This window comes from Macaca nemestrina, chromosome 12 (genome assembly GCF_043159975.1).
Source record: "Macaca nemestrina isolate mMacNem1 chromosome 12, mMacNem.hap1, whole genome shotgun sequence".
In the NCBI taxonomy this organism is placed as follows: domain Eukaryota; kingdom Metazoa; phylum Chordata; class Mammalia; order Primates; family Cercopithecidae; genus Macaca; species Macaca nemestrina.
The window spans coordinates 107,512,618-107,524,775 of record NC_092136.1 but is presented as its reverse complement, the minus strand read 5'-3'; the positions used below and the strand labels follow the sequence as shown (position 1 = coordinate 107,524,775).

The following is a 12,158-nucleotide window of genomic DNA, read 5'->3' as shown; positions in this document are numbered from 1 at the left end:
CTCAGATATTAGCCCTGAATATCTAACAGTCTTTTCTTTTTTTTTTTTTTTTTGAGTTGAAGTCTCACTCTGTTGTCCAGGCTGGAGTGCGGTGGCGCGATCTTGGCTCACTGCAACCTCTGCCTCAGAGTTCAAGCAATTCTCTGCCTCAGCCTTCTGAGCAGCTGGGATTACAGGTGCCCGCCACCGTGCCTGGCTAATTTTTTTATTTTTAATAGAGACAGGGTTTCACCATCTTGGCCAGGCTGGTCTTGAACTCTTGACCTTGTGACCCACCTGCCTCGGCTTATATCCAACATTCTAAAAGGGATTTCAACTTGTCTAAATCAAAGCTCATCATCTTTGTTTTCAGCCATTCACCGCCCACTGTCATTCTCCTATACAGAACAAAATCTTTGCCCTTTCTGGGTTTCCTGCTCTGGTTAATGAGCCCACTGTCATTAGAACATTCAGAACATGGCAAATATTCCTTTTTTTTTTTTTTTTTTTTTGAGACAGAGTCTTGCTCTATTGCCCAGGCTGGAGTGCAGTGGTGCACTCATGGCTCACTGCAGCCTCGACCTCCCAGGCTCAAACGACCCTCCCACCCTAGCCATCCTAGTGGCAGGGACTGCAGGCACGAGCTACCATGCCCAGCTAATTTTTGTATTTTTTGTAGAGACGGGGTTTCACCATGTTGCCCAAGCTGGTCTTGAATTCCTGGGCTCAAGCAGTCTGCCCTACCTTGGCCTCCCAAGGTGTTGGGATTACAGGCATGAGCCACTGCACCTGGCTGTTGTCAAATATTCTTGACATGTATTTCTAGGATTATAAATTTTGCTTTTAAGTACTGCTTTATTGCATCCCATGTTTTCTGTTAAAAACTGCTTTGTGGAGATGTAATTGATGTACCAAGGGCTGCACATACTTAATAAATGCTCATGAAGCCTTCACCACACTCAAGATGATGAACATACCCATTACTCCCACAAGTTTCCTCATGCGCTAAGTTTTCCTCATGCACTAAAGATTTCATTTAACTTTTTTGTGGCTTATGTTATTGTTCTTGTTACATTTGAGGGTGACTGTTGTTTATTTCTCTGGATTCTAAGATTTTTTTTCTTTTACCTTTTGTTTTATTTTTATGATCCTGCTTATTCTGCTTATTTTGATGGGCTTGTTTATTCTGCTTGGGAATTACCAGGTTTCTTGAATCTGTAGATTGAGTTTTTCCATCAATTTTGGAAACTGCTTAGTCATTGCCTCTGTAGATTTTGCCCTTGCCCCATTCTTTCTTCATTTACCTTTTTTTCTACATTTTTTATTTTACTTATCCTGTCTTCTGTGTTTTCTGTCTTTTGTCTCTCCATGCTTTATTCCAAATAGTTTCTTCTGTCACTAGTTCTTTATTTTGCTGTGTTGATGTGCTGTTAAGCTCATTCATTGATATCCTAATTTCAGTTATGGCATTTTTCTGTTTTAGAATGCCTGGTTTTTCTTTATATCTACAGGGTCTCTTTTTTATCATTTCTGTTCCCTGCTGAAATGTTCAAGCTTAGCATTTATATCTTTAAACATGGCAAGCATCTTTGTTTTATAGCCTATTTCTGATATTTGAGTATTTGAGGTCCCTGTGATTTTTTTTTTTTTCTGTTTCCCCTACTAGGCTGTCTTTTTCCAGAGCAGGTACTGTGTCTTATTCTGATTCAGAATGTCTGATATGAAGGCTGGCTTTCTATATTTATAGAAAGCTCACAGGTGATTGTGTTATATAGCTAGGATTTTATACCATTGAGTTAGAAAATGCTGAAGTGCTAAAGCTGTATAGTATCAACTCTAAGGGCAGTGGGGCTTTAGGTTTATTCTTTAAGACAAAGGATAAATAGAAATGAATATAGGCCCCCACTGGCAGTTCTAATTATCATTCAATTAAATATTCCGGTGCAATACTAGAAACTGAAGAAGTTCAAGGCTATGTGTATTAGTTTCAGATCCTGGCATGTTTGTACCAGGGCTGAATTAAACACTGGACTAGTTGGGGGACTTGGGTTTTAGCTTATCCCAATTTAACTTTTAATTGACCATGGAGAAAATTTTGGTGCTTTCTGTTTTAAATTGAAGTCAACATGTATTACTTGCATTTTGATTGTCATCGGGAGTTGATATGCAGTTAGTAATATGAATAGTAGCTGCTATGACTTCTACTCCTTTGACCATCAGCACTACCATTACCATGATCATTACTGCCAATAGCCAACTATTCTATGCTAGAGACTGTGGCAGATGCTATATTAAGTGAACTTTTCCTCATGGGGAGCAATCTAGGGCCTCAGGAATAGATATACCCGTGACTGTTGTTCTTGTTACTCTAGCTGTCTCATTTTGGTTCTTTGTGAATCTGATGGTTTATTTTGCTTAAGGAGGAAAGCCCAGAGAACAAACAAATAGAATTTAGAAAGTCTTCTGTCCAAATATAAAATATACACCACCCTATTTGTAAAAATACATTATTTATGATGAATTCATTCATTCATTCAAAAATATTTGTTGAATATCATGTACTAGACAGACCCTAACAAGTAAACAAAGATACAATTTAAAATATTTTTAAGCTAAAATATTTTATTACCTCTATAACCTTTTCATATATAAAGTAAAACTTAATTTTATTGAGGTGGTTTGTGAACCCATTTTTGAATGGTGGTGGATTTCACTTCATGGTTCCTGCAAACAAATGAAGCCATGGTGCGATAAGTGAGAACTCAAAGCAAGTGGTCTCAGCGCAAACACATCAACATAAGCATATTATTTGTTAGGCATCAAGGTAAGCATTTATAATATTGAATATACAATGATGGTTAAAGTGTCTCCAATTTAGTATTTTCTTTTTTAGCTTATTTTCCAGTTATGCAACATATATTTTGTTCTCTATTGTGCCATTTGACAGTGTGTCTAGATCATTAGCTAAAAAGATGCCTTTTATTTTTATTTTACATTACACTTGAGCTTAGCTAGACAAAACAGTTCAAAGCCATTTGTTTTTGGGGGTGAAGAGGAAGAGAGGGCAGAATCTATTTGTTCAGCAGCTGAGACCTAGTTTTGGAGGTCAGAGTTGTATTTGAAAGGTGGAATTTGCTGACTTTTGCTATACAGTAGATCTTTTTGTGGTGTTTTCTTTTTAAATTTTTGCTGGATCTAATTTTGCCTATTTCACATATGCAGTACTGCAGGCACATTTCCAGATGTAAACCCTAAATGTGTGCATGGTACCTGATCAACTAGGAAAGTTTCTACACCAGAAGCGTCAAACGATGTTCTGCCTCTCATTTTCTCTCAGTAGCAATGAGAAATAAGTGCCTTTGGACCACAGTGGTATTTAGCTGCTGCCCGTAACACTTCAGCGCCCACTCTTTGATGCCATAGGGCACCATCCTGTGCAGTTTTTCTCCTCGCATGACCAGGTTATTGAGGCTTGTACTTTATGAAATTGCTGCTGGCTGCAGGACAAGGGAATAGAACTTGTTTTCTTTTAGTCACTTTCAAATGGGAAGTCCTGTACGTTGGTTACAGGGTTACAGAATGTGTTGGTGACATTGCCACTTTTCCTTCGAGTTTCATAAGACTTTGTAATTTGGGGATTCTAACTTTCAAGAAATTTAGCCAATGGATTTAAGTCTCCTGTGTGTGGGCGTTGTTTTCCATTTTTGCTTTTTGTTGTTGTTTTTTAAACATCCCTTACCAGTAGGAATCAGGGAAGGGAAACAGGTTTGTGGTGGGCCTTGATTTTTTTTTTTTTTAAGGCAGAGTCTCCCTCTGTTGCCCAGGCTGGAGTGCAATGGCGCAATCTTGGCTCACTGCAACTTTCACTTCCTGGGTTCAAGCGATTCTCTTGCCTCAGCCTCCTAAGCAGTTGGGACAAGCACCTGCCACCACGTCCGGCTGTTTTTTGTATTTTTAGTAGAGATGGGGTTTCACCGTGTTGGCCAGACTCCTGACCTCAAGTAATCTGCCTGCCTTGGCCTCCCAAGTGCTGGGATTACAGTCGTGAGCCACTGCGCCCAGCCAGTGGGCCTTCATTTTAACCTGTTCTAAAGGAGCAGGCCATATGGCATAGGTAGAAGGTTTAAAGGTCACTAGCATCAGCCATTAGTCTCCAAGGTGTCTCCAGGGCAAAATTACTGTCAATGACTCTGCCCTGGAAATACCAGCAAGCTTTTCTTCCAGTTACTCTTAGCAAAGTGTACTTCTGGGGATATCACTTTTTGTGGAATTTCCTCTTTGCTATTTAAAATAAAAAGCAAACTCTTATTTCATTTGGGTCAAACGAAATTGTTAGCACAACTATAAAATATTTGTGTTTGGTAGACTATGGGAAACAGGTGGACTTTCAGCTATGAAATATTTTCTCTAGTTAAATATAGTAAGTTCTACCCTCTTAGCTTTTATCATTCTCTATGAATCACACATCGTTTTTCACATCATATTGTCGCTTGTCCAGATATTCTTTTGGGATTTCTCTTAAAGGGTTAATGATCTCGGCCTCTTTCTAACCATTAAGGATCAGGATTAAATTTGTCTTCTTTCTCAGAAGTATTCTCAGTAGCAATATATTCTTCTTTATCCTATTTAGGCAACATGGAAATCTGTTTATTCCTTCATGTGCTTTTCTGTTATGAATGTTAACTTTTCTTGTTTGATAGATTGATAACTGTGTCTGGCATTTTTGTTCTGTTGTATTTTGGGTATGTGAAAGTTGTATAAGATGAGAATGTCTAAGGTTTTTGTTTGCTTAGGACTGAACATTATCCTCGGTCATGCCCTGTAAGCTTGCTGGGCACTAGATCTTTATTGACTCTGCCATCTCAGAAAATAGAGAAAATAGGTAAAAACAAAAAGAATAATTGGAAAAGCTCCTGTGGAGCACAATTTTCACATGGCAGAATGATTCAGCAGTTTCAGGGGAACTTTATTGATTGAACAGTTTTTTAAAGTCTTTTTATTTTGTGGTATTTTAACAAGCATTTAGTTAAAGTACAGATACTTTAAATGTGATGATACTGAAAATACTTTATTTTGATGATGGAATGTGGTAAGAAAAATTTAATTTTCATAGGAAGCCTACATTTAATTTTATAAGTAAAATTATATCTAAATTTAAAAAAACTATACTGTCAAATTATATGCCAAAATAAATTTCAGAGATATAAAGGCTAAAATGTGCCAGAAAATTTGTAATAAAATAGGAGAGAATATTTATCTGTTCAAGATGGGGGCTTTATAAGCATATGAGGAAATTGTGTTTTTGTGTTTTGTAGTCATAAAATAGATTGACAACATTTAAAAAATGCAGACCTTCCAAGGCCGGCTATATAAATTGTGGGGCCCAGGTCCAAATGAAAATGTCGACTCCTTATTCAGAACATAGGAAAATGGACCAGAAAGGCACTAAAGTATAAAGCTTTTCCTTCTGTGGTCTTTCTCATCTCGTCAAAGTGATTTGTGTTTTCTATTTAGTGCCATCAGTGTAAATAAATCTAAATTTTGATTTATTGGCATGAATTTTACTATTTTTCTTCATGCAATGGCATGCATTTTACTAGTTTTAAATGCAAATGTAAGAACATCTAACTTGTGTGGAATCACCAATTTTTTTTTTTTTTTTTTGTCTTCAACTTTTATTTTAAGTTTGGGGTACATGTGCAGGATACGCAGGTTTGTTACATAGGTAAACATGTGCCATGGTGCTTTGCTGCACAGATCATCCCATCACATAGGTATTAAGCCCAGCATCAATTAACTATTCTTCCTGATGCTCTCCCTTCCTCCACCACCCCCCTCCAACAGGCTCCAGTGTGTGATGTTCCCCTCAATGTGTCCATGTGTTATGATCATTCAGGTACCGCTTATAAGTGAGAACACGTGGTATTTGGTTTTCTGTTCCTGTGTTAGTTTGCTGAAGATAATGGCTTCCAACTCCATCTGTGTCCCTGCAAAGGACATGATCTCATTCCTTTTTATGGCTGCATAGTATTCCATGCTGGTGTATATGTACCACATTTTCTTGTTCTAGTTTATCATTGATGGGCATTTACATTGATTCCATGTCTTTGCTATTGGGAATCACCAAACTTAAACAATTTGTATTTTGTACTTGTACATTCATTTGTGATCATTTTTACCAGAATAGTGGAAACACTGCACAAAACTAACTCAACAATAGCCATTTTTGTTTCACTTCTTGATTTGAGCACCTTCTGCTAACATTGTCTATCTTCTGTTTGCTGAGTAAGGAAGGACTGGAAGGAAATGGAATTATGAATTTTGAGGAGTCTGGCTCCAGGCTGAAACCCCATGTGATTTTTCAGGCCTCACCATAGGCAATGACAAAGGCTTTACCTGGTGGCCTCATGGCGGGAAGCTGCCCTCCCCATAGTAGACTTGATGCACAGCCAATGCATTACAGTCTAAGTGAAGTTGTAATGAAGGGGTCAAACCTCCCTGGCTGGTCATGCTCTTATGCCTATTTGCATTCCTAGCCCAGACACCTTCATTCCTCGATCTCTTTATCTGAGGTCTTTGGCTGAGGTCCTCTTCAGGCACCTCTGCCAAGGCCTTTTTGTGGAGGAAGGAGTTGGAAACCTCAACGATACCTTCCTTAGTCTGACTTAGTACTAGCTACTTTTCAATTCCTAGTCCTTCCCCCTCACCCTTCCCTGACCGCTGAGTTTATAACACTGCCGGAACCTTTCATTTGGGGCCCCCTCAGCAGTGAGACAATCTCCACATTCACGACGATCCACCTCACCCTCAAGTCATGCAGTGTACAGTGGAGAAAAATGGGGCTGGGGGGAGTTGGTGCTTCCTCAGGTTTTAAACCTTTGTTTATAATATTATATCACAATAAGTGATCAACTTTCATTTTTGGCTTGTTGCATTGATCCACTACTCTGAGCTCTTTCTTTCAGCCTTCAGGTTGTCCTGTCGTTATGGGTTCTTCTACATTATCATTTTCACTGTTAAGCAGTTGGCTAACATAGGGAAGTAACATGAATAAGAAGGGATATGATGGTGGGGTTCCTTGTGTTAAAAGAAAAACTTTAGACAAGTTAAATTTAATCAAGTTAATTGCACAATGAATGATTCATAAATCGGGCAGCACCCTGAACCAGAATAGATTCAGAGAGACTCCAGTGCTGCTGAGTGGTTGGAGAGAATTTACAGACAGAAAAAGTAAAGTGACATACAGAAAACGGAAGTGAGGTACAGAAACACCTGGATTAGTTACAGCTTGGTGTTTGCCTTATTTGGACATGGTTTGAACAGATGGCCACCTTTATTGTGTGAAACTCAGTGATTGGTAAAAGAGTAGGCAGCAGTCTGTTTAGACATCCAGTTAGATTACAGTTCTATGTATGAAGTATGTGTGAAGAAACATTTAGGCTGAACTTACAAGGAGGCAACTTTGGGCTAAATTTAATTTAACACTTGATTGCTTGTGTTTCTTAGAACACCATTGTCTTCTTTCTACATTTGAATCAAGTTCTGGTGGACCCTCTAGGCTGTCAGTGTACCCACTCACTCAGTGGTAGACATAAAGTGCTTACTGTGAACTCTGAGTCTCAGTGAACTCTCACACTGTATGTGTTCCTGGGACATTGTGGACGTATTACCCAAATGTGCCTCAAGGAACTGTGGACAAGCATATTGCATGTATTTCCTTGCTCAAGCCCATGCTCCATTGTTACATCAGACTTCATTTAACCCAAGTTCAAAGATAAAGTTAAGAACTTCAATCAGCAAGAAAAAAACAAACAATCCCATCAAGAAATGGATTAAGGACATGAATAGACAAGTCTTAAAAGAAGATATACAACTGGCCAACAAGCATGTGAAAAAATGCTCAACATTGCTAATTATCAGGGAAATGCAAATCAAAACCACAATGCAATGCCACCTTACTCCTGGGAGAATGGCCATTAAAAAAAAAAAAGATGTTAGCAGGGATGTGGTAAAAAGGGAACACTTTTACACTGTTGGTCAGAATGTAAACTAGTACAACCACTATGAAAAACAGTGTGGAGATTCTTTGAAGAACTGAAAGTAGATCTGCCAATTGATCCAGCAGCCCCACTCCCGGATATCTAACCCAGAGGAAAGGAAGTTATTATACAGAAAAGATAATTGCACGCACATGTTTATAGCAGCACCATTTGCAATTGCAAAAATACAGAACCAGCCCAAATACCCATCAATCAACGAGTGGATAAATAAAATGTGGTATATATGGACAATGGAATACTACTCGGCCATAAAAAGAAACAAAATAATGACATTCACAGCAACCTGGATGGAATTGGAGACCATTATTCTAAGTGAAATAACTCAGAAATGGAAAACCAAACATCGTATGTTCTCACTCATAAGTGGGAGCTAAGCTATGAGGATGCAAAGGCATAAGAATGATACATTGGACTTTGGGGACTTGGGGGAAAGGGTCGGGGGTCGGTGAGGGATAAAAGACTACACATTGTGTACAATGTGCACTGCTTGGGTGACAGGTGCACTAAAATCTCAGAAATTACCACTAAAGAACTGATCCATGTAACAAAACACCCCCTGTTCCCCAAAAGCCTATTGGAAAAAAAAAAAAGATGAGGAATGGTCAGTTTGATACAGAAAAAGGAAAATATTTAGCTTATTTAGTTGTGTATTTTTCCTCCTTGAAACTTGGCTTGTATATGCCAGGACAAGTGTTTCAAAATTAATTAATATCATGTTCCTATATCTCTTGTGAGATCTAATGACTTGTTTAAGCTGAAATTTTCCTATTTGGAAATCATTACTCTGTTGACGGGAGGGAATAAGTTTGAATTTCACAAATACATATGTATTGTGTCTTTGTAAAACATGTTGAATATTGGCCAAAAACTGTAACTTCTAGGTGGACATAGAGCTTGTCTCTCTTCACTATTGTAGCCTTTGATATCTCCCCCAATGATTAATAAATATTTGTTTAATGAACTAGAGTCTAGTCTTCTAGAATATTTTCCCATCATGATGGTTTTCATCTGGATATCTGGACATGGATTTCCTTTAAGCCACCGATAATTGTCTCTAGTAATAAATATGCTCATTATTCTTTCCTAGGTGTGGGCCTTGGCTTCTATTAAGAAAATTGAAACCTTTATAAATTGATTTAACAAGGGGCCACTGTGGTTTTCCCATTTCCCCCCAACAATTTATTATGAAATTTTTTTTTTCTTGTGAGGCGGTGTCTCACTCTGTTGCCCAGGCTGGAGTGCAGTGGCATGAACTCAGCTCACTGCAACCTCCGCCTCCCGAGTTCAAGCAATCCCCCTGCCTCAGCGTCCTGAGTAGCTAGGATTACAGGTGCCCACCACTATGCCCAGCTAATTTTTTGTATTTTTAGTAGAGACAGGGTATCTCCATGTTGGCCAGGCTGGTCTCAAACTCCTGACATCAAGTGATCTGCCCACCTCGGCCTCCCAAAGTGCTGGGATTACAGGTGTGAGCCACCACGCCCAGCCAATTATGAATATTTTCATACAGAAAAGTTGAAGAATTGTACAGTAAATACTTCTTTATCTACTACCTAGATTCTACAATTAACATTTTAATATACTTGCTTTACCAAATCTAACCATCTTCTCATCCCTCTGTCTGTTTATTGGTCCATCTTTTATGTATACATTTTAAGAAAGTTGCAAGTCTCAATACACTTCATCCCTAAAAACTTCAGAATTAATCTCTGGTGTTTTGAATGCTTTCAGGGTATGACTATATGGAATTATATGTAGACATTTGGAACAGATAACTGTTAGGAAATTAAACTCTTATCACCTTACTTTATTTTCCATACTTAGATTGGAAGGATAGGTTAGAAAGGAAGAAAACTATAGTTTACAGAGAATTTTCATGTGTATTATCTCATTTGATCCAATATTACTATTAATAGTAATAGTAGCTAACATTTATGGAATGTTTACTTTGTACCGGGTACTGTGCAGGTTTACCATTAAGGAAGGTACTATGCTAAATTCTTTTCATCCTACTTACAGTTAGTTGTCATATCTATTTTTCAAATGGATTGATTTGTTCACTTAAAAGAATAGTTTTCAGCCCTGTAGTAAGCCTTTTTAATTCATATTTGTCAGCTGCTGCTATTTTTAGACTGAAGTATTTGGTTTTTGATGGGTTCCTAGGACACAAGCATTTTCTTGGATATTTTATCCTTATAGGTTGCTATTCAGAATAATATTTGAGCATAACTTAGGAAAAGTTGCTGAAAATGTCCCTGTTTTTTTTTTTTATTGTCTCTTTATTAATCAGCCTCTAATCCCAGTATGTTACATTACTTTAAAGGTGCAAAATCTCATATAATCTAATGGATTATATGTGATTATTTTTATAATTGTCTATATAATTTATGTAAAATACTGTAAGAGTTGAGAAGCAGAGTGGGGTTAAATGACTTGTCCTGTGTCACGTGATTAATAAATGGAAGAGTCAGGATATTAGTGTTTCAGCTCCAAAGTCCCTGTGTTTGACCTCTACTCTGCTGTTTTCTATGGTGTATCCTGAGACCACCTGCTTCATAATTTCATGGGGTGATTATTAGATATGTAGATTTCTGAGCCTTACTCCAGACCTGCTGATTCTGAATCTCTGTGGATGAAATACCATTTTTTTTGTCATTCAGTTGATTCTCATGTACAGTAAAATTTGAGAACCACTGTGCTATGCTTTTCTACAAGCATTATTATGTTTTAATCTCTGTTAGCCTAGAAAAATAGCCAAACTCTGTTAATCATTCTTATCCTTGGAGTATATGAAACTTTGGATTGATCATTATGCTTTTATCTTTGCTTCAAGATTGTCATGGATTTTAAGCACCCAGATGGTACTGCAGTGCCAGTTATGTTGCCTCGTCGGAGTTTGCTGGTGATGACAGGAGAATCTAGATACCTTTGGACCCATGGGTATGTATTGAAATATGACAGGATTCTTTTTACTTTATGAGACTTCTCATTCTTCTGTGTCTGAGCCACAGGGACCATGCCCTGTGCCTGCAGATCGAGGCTTCTGGGTTCAAAACTCCTAGGGGCATCTGTCTAGTTTTGTTTTTGTTAAACATTACCTTTTCACTTGGAAAAAATTTTTAATTTATAGCAAACTTGCAAGCATAGTACAGTGAACTCCCTTCGCCTTTCACCTGCATTTACTAATTTTGAATATTTGGAACATTTTTTATTTCTCTCTCACATATGTTATCATTATCATTTTTACTGAATCATTTTAGAGTAAGTTATAGACATTATGGCTTACTCTTCCATGCTTCATTGTGTATTTCCTAAGAACAAGGACATTGCGTATGTCAGGGATTGGCAAGCTATGGCTAGTGGGCCACATTCAACTCTCAGGCTGTTTTTGTACAGTTCTTGAGCTGTGAATGGTTTTTACATTTTTAAAGGCTGTAAAACAAAAAAACAATGAAGAATGTTTGACAGAGACTACATGTGGCCCTCAGTGCCTAAAATATTCACTCTCTGGCCCTTTACAGAAAAAGTTGGCCAACCTCTGTTCTATAAAACCACAGTGCAGTGCTCAAATTCAGGAAATTCAACATTGATAAAATACTCTTATTGTACTCTTATACAATCCATATTCAAATATTGCTAGTTGTACGTTATAGTGCTTTAAGCATTCTTTCTGATCCAGGATTCAGTCTGTGATCCCACGTTATGTTTAAATCTTGTTAATTCTGTTTAGTCTTTTATTTGAAACAGTTTCTCAACTTTTCTTTGTTCTTAATGACGTTGACTCTTTTAAGGAGGCCAATTGTGTTGTAGAATGCCCTGCAACTTGAGTTTGTTTGATTTAATCAAAATCTAAAGAAATGAGTATGTGCTTCTGTTAGGGATACATCTTTAGCCTTTTGAGGAGAGACCATTACACTGCTGAAATTTACATATATTGTCCCTTAAAATACTGCTGAGTTCTGTACTTATTGTGTTCTGCTTTGGAGCTTTTAGCTGACATATTTTTATAAAAATTCAAGGAAATGAACATGTAAATGAATTTGTAACCTGTCCTAAATGTGAGCCATTAAAAAATGATAACCTGATTTTGTGCACTGGGGCTTAAATTTATGTGATTTT

General features: G+C 37.6%; 1 protein-coding gene and 1 long non-coding RNA gene across 9 annotated transcripts in view; one reads left to right on the top strand and one right to left on the bottom strand.

Annotated features, from left to right (window-relative positions):
- The window catches only part of LOC105493666 (alkB homolog 8, tRNA methyltransferase), a 67,048-nt gene that overhangs the window by 21,899 nt on the left and 32,991 nt on the right, over nt 1-12,158 (top strand). For all 7 annotated transcript variants that reach the window (XM_011761512.3, XM_071075529.1, XM_011761507.3 and 4 more), the window contains one exon: nt 10,873-10,979. In XM_011761512.3, the coding sequence (XP_011759814.2) occupies nt 10,873-10,979 (107 nt within the window). The remainder of the gene's footprint in view (nt 1-10,872; nt 10,980-12,158) is intronic.
- LOC105493665 (uncharacterized) overlaps nt 1-12,158 on the bottom strand; it is a 57,399-nt gene that overhangs the window by 15,558 nt on the left and 29,683 nt on the right. The window lies entirely within an intron of this gene.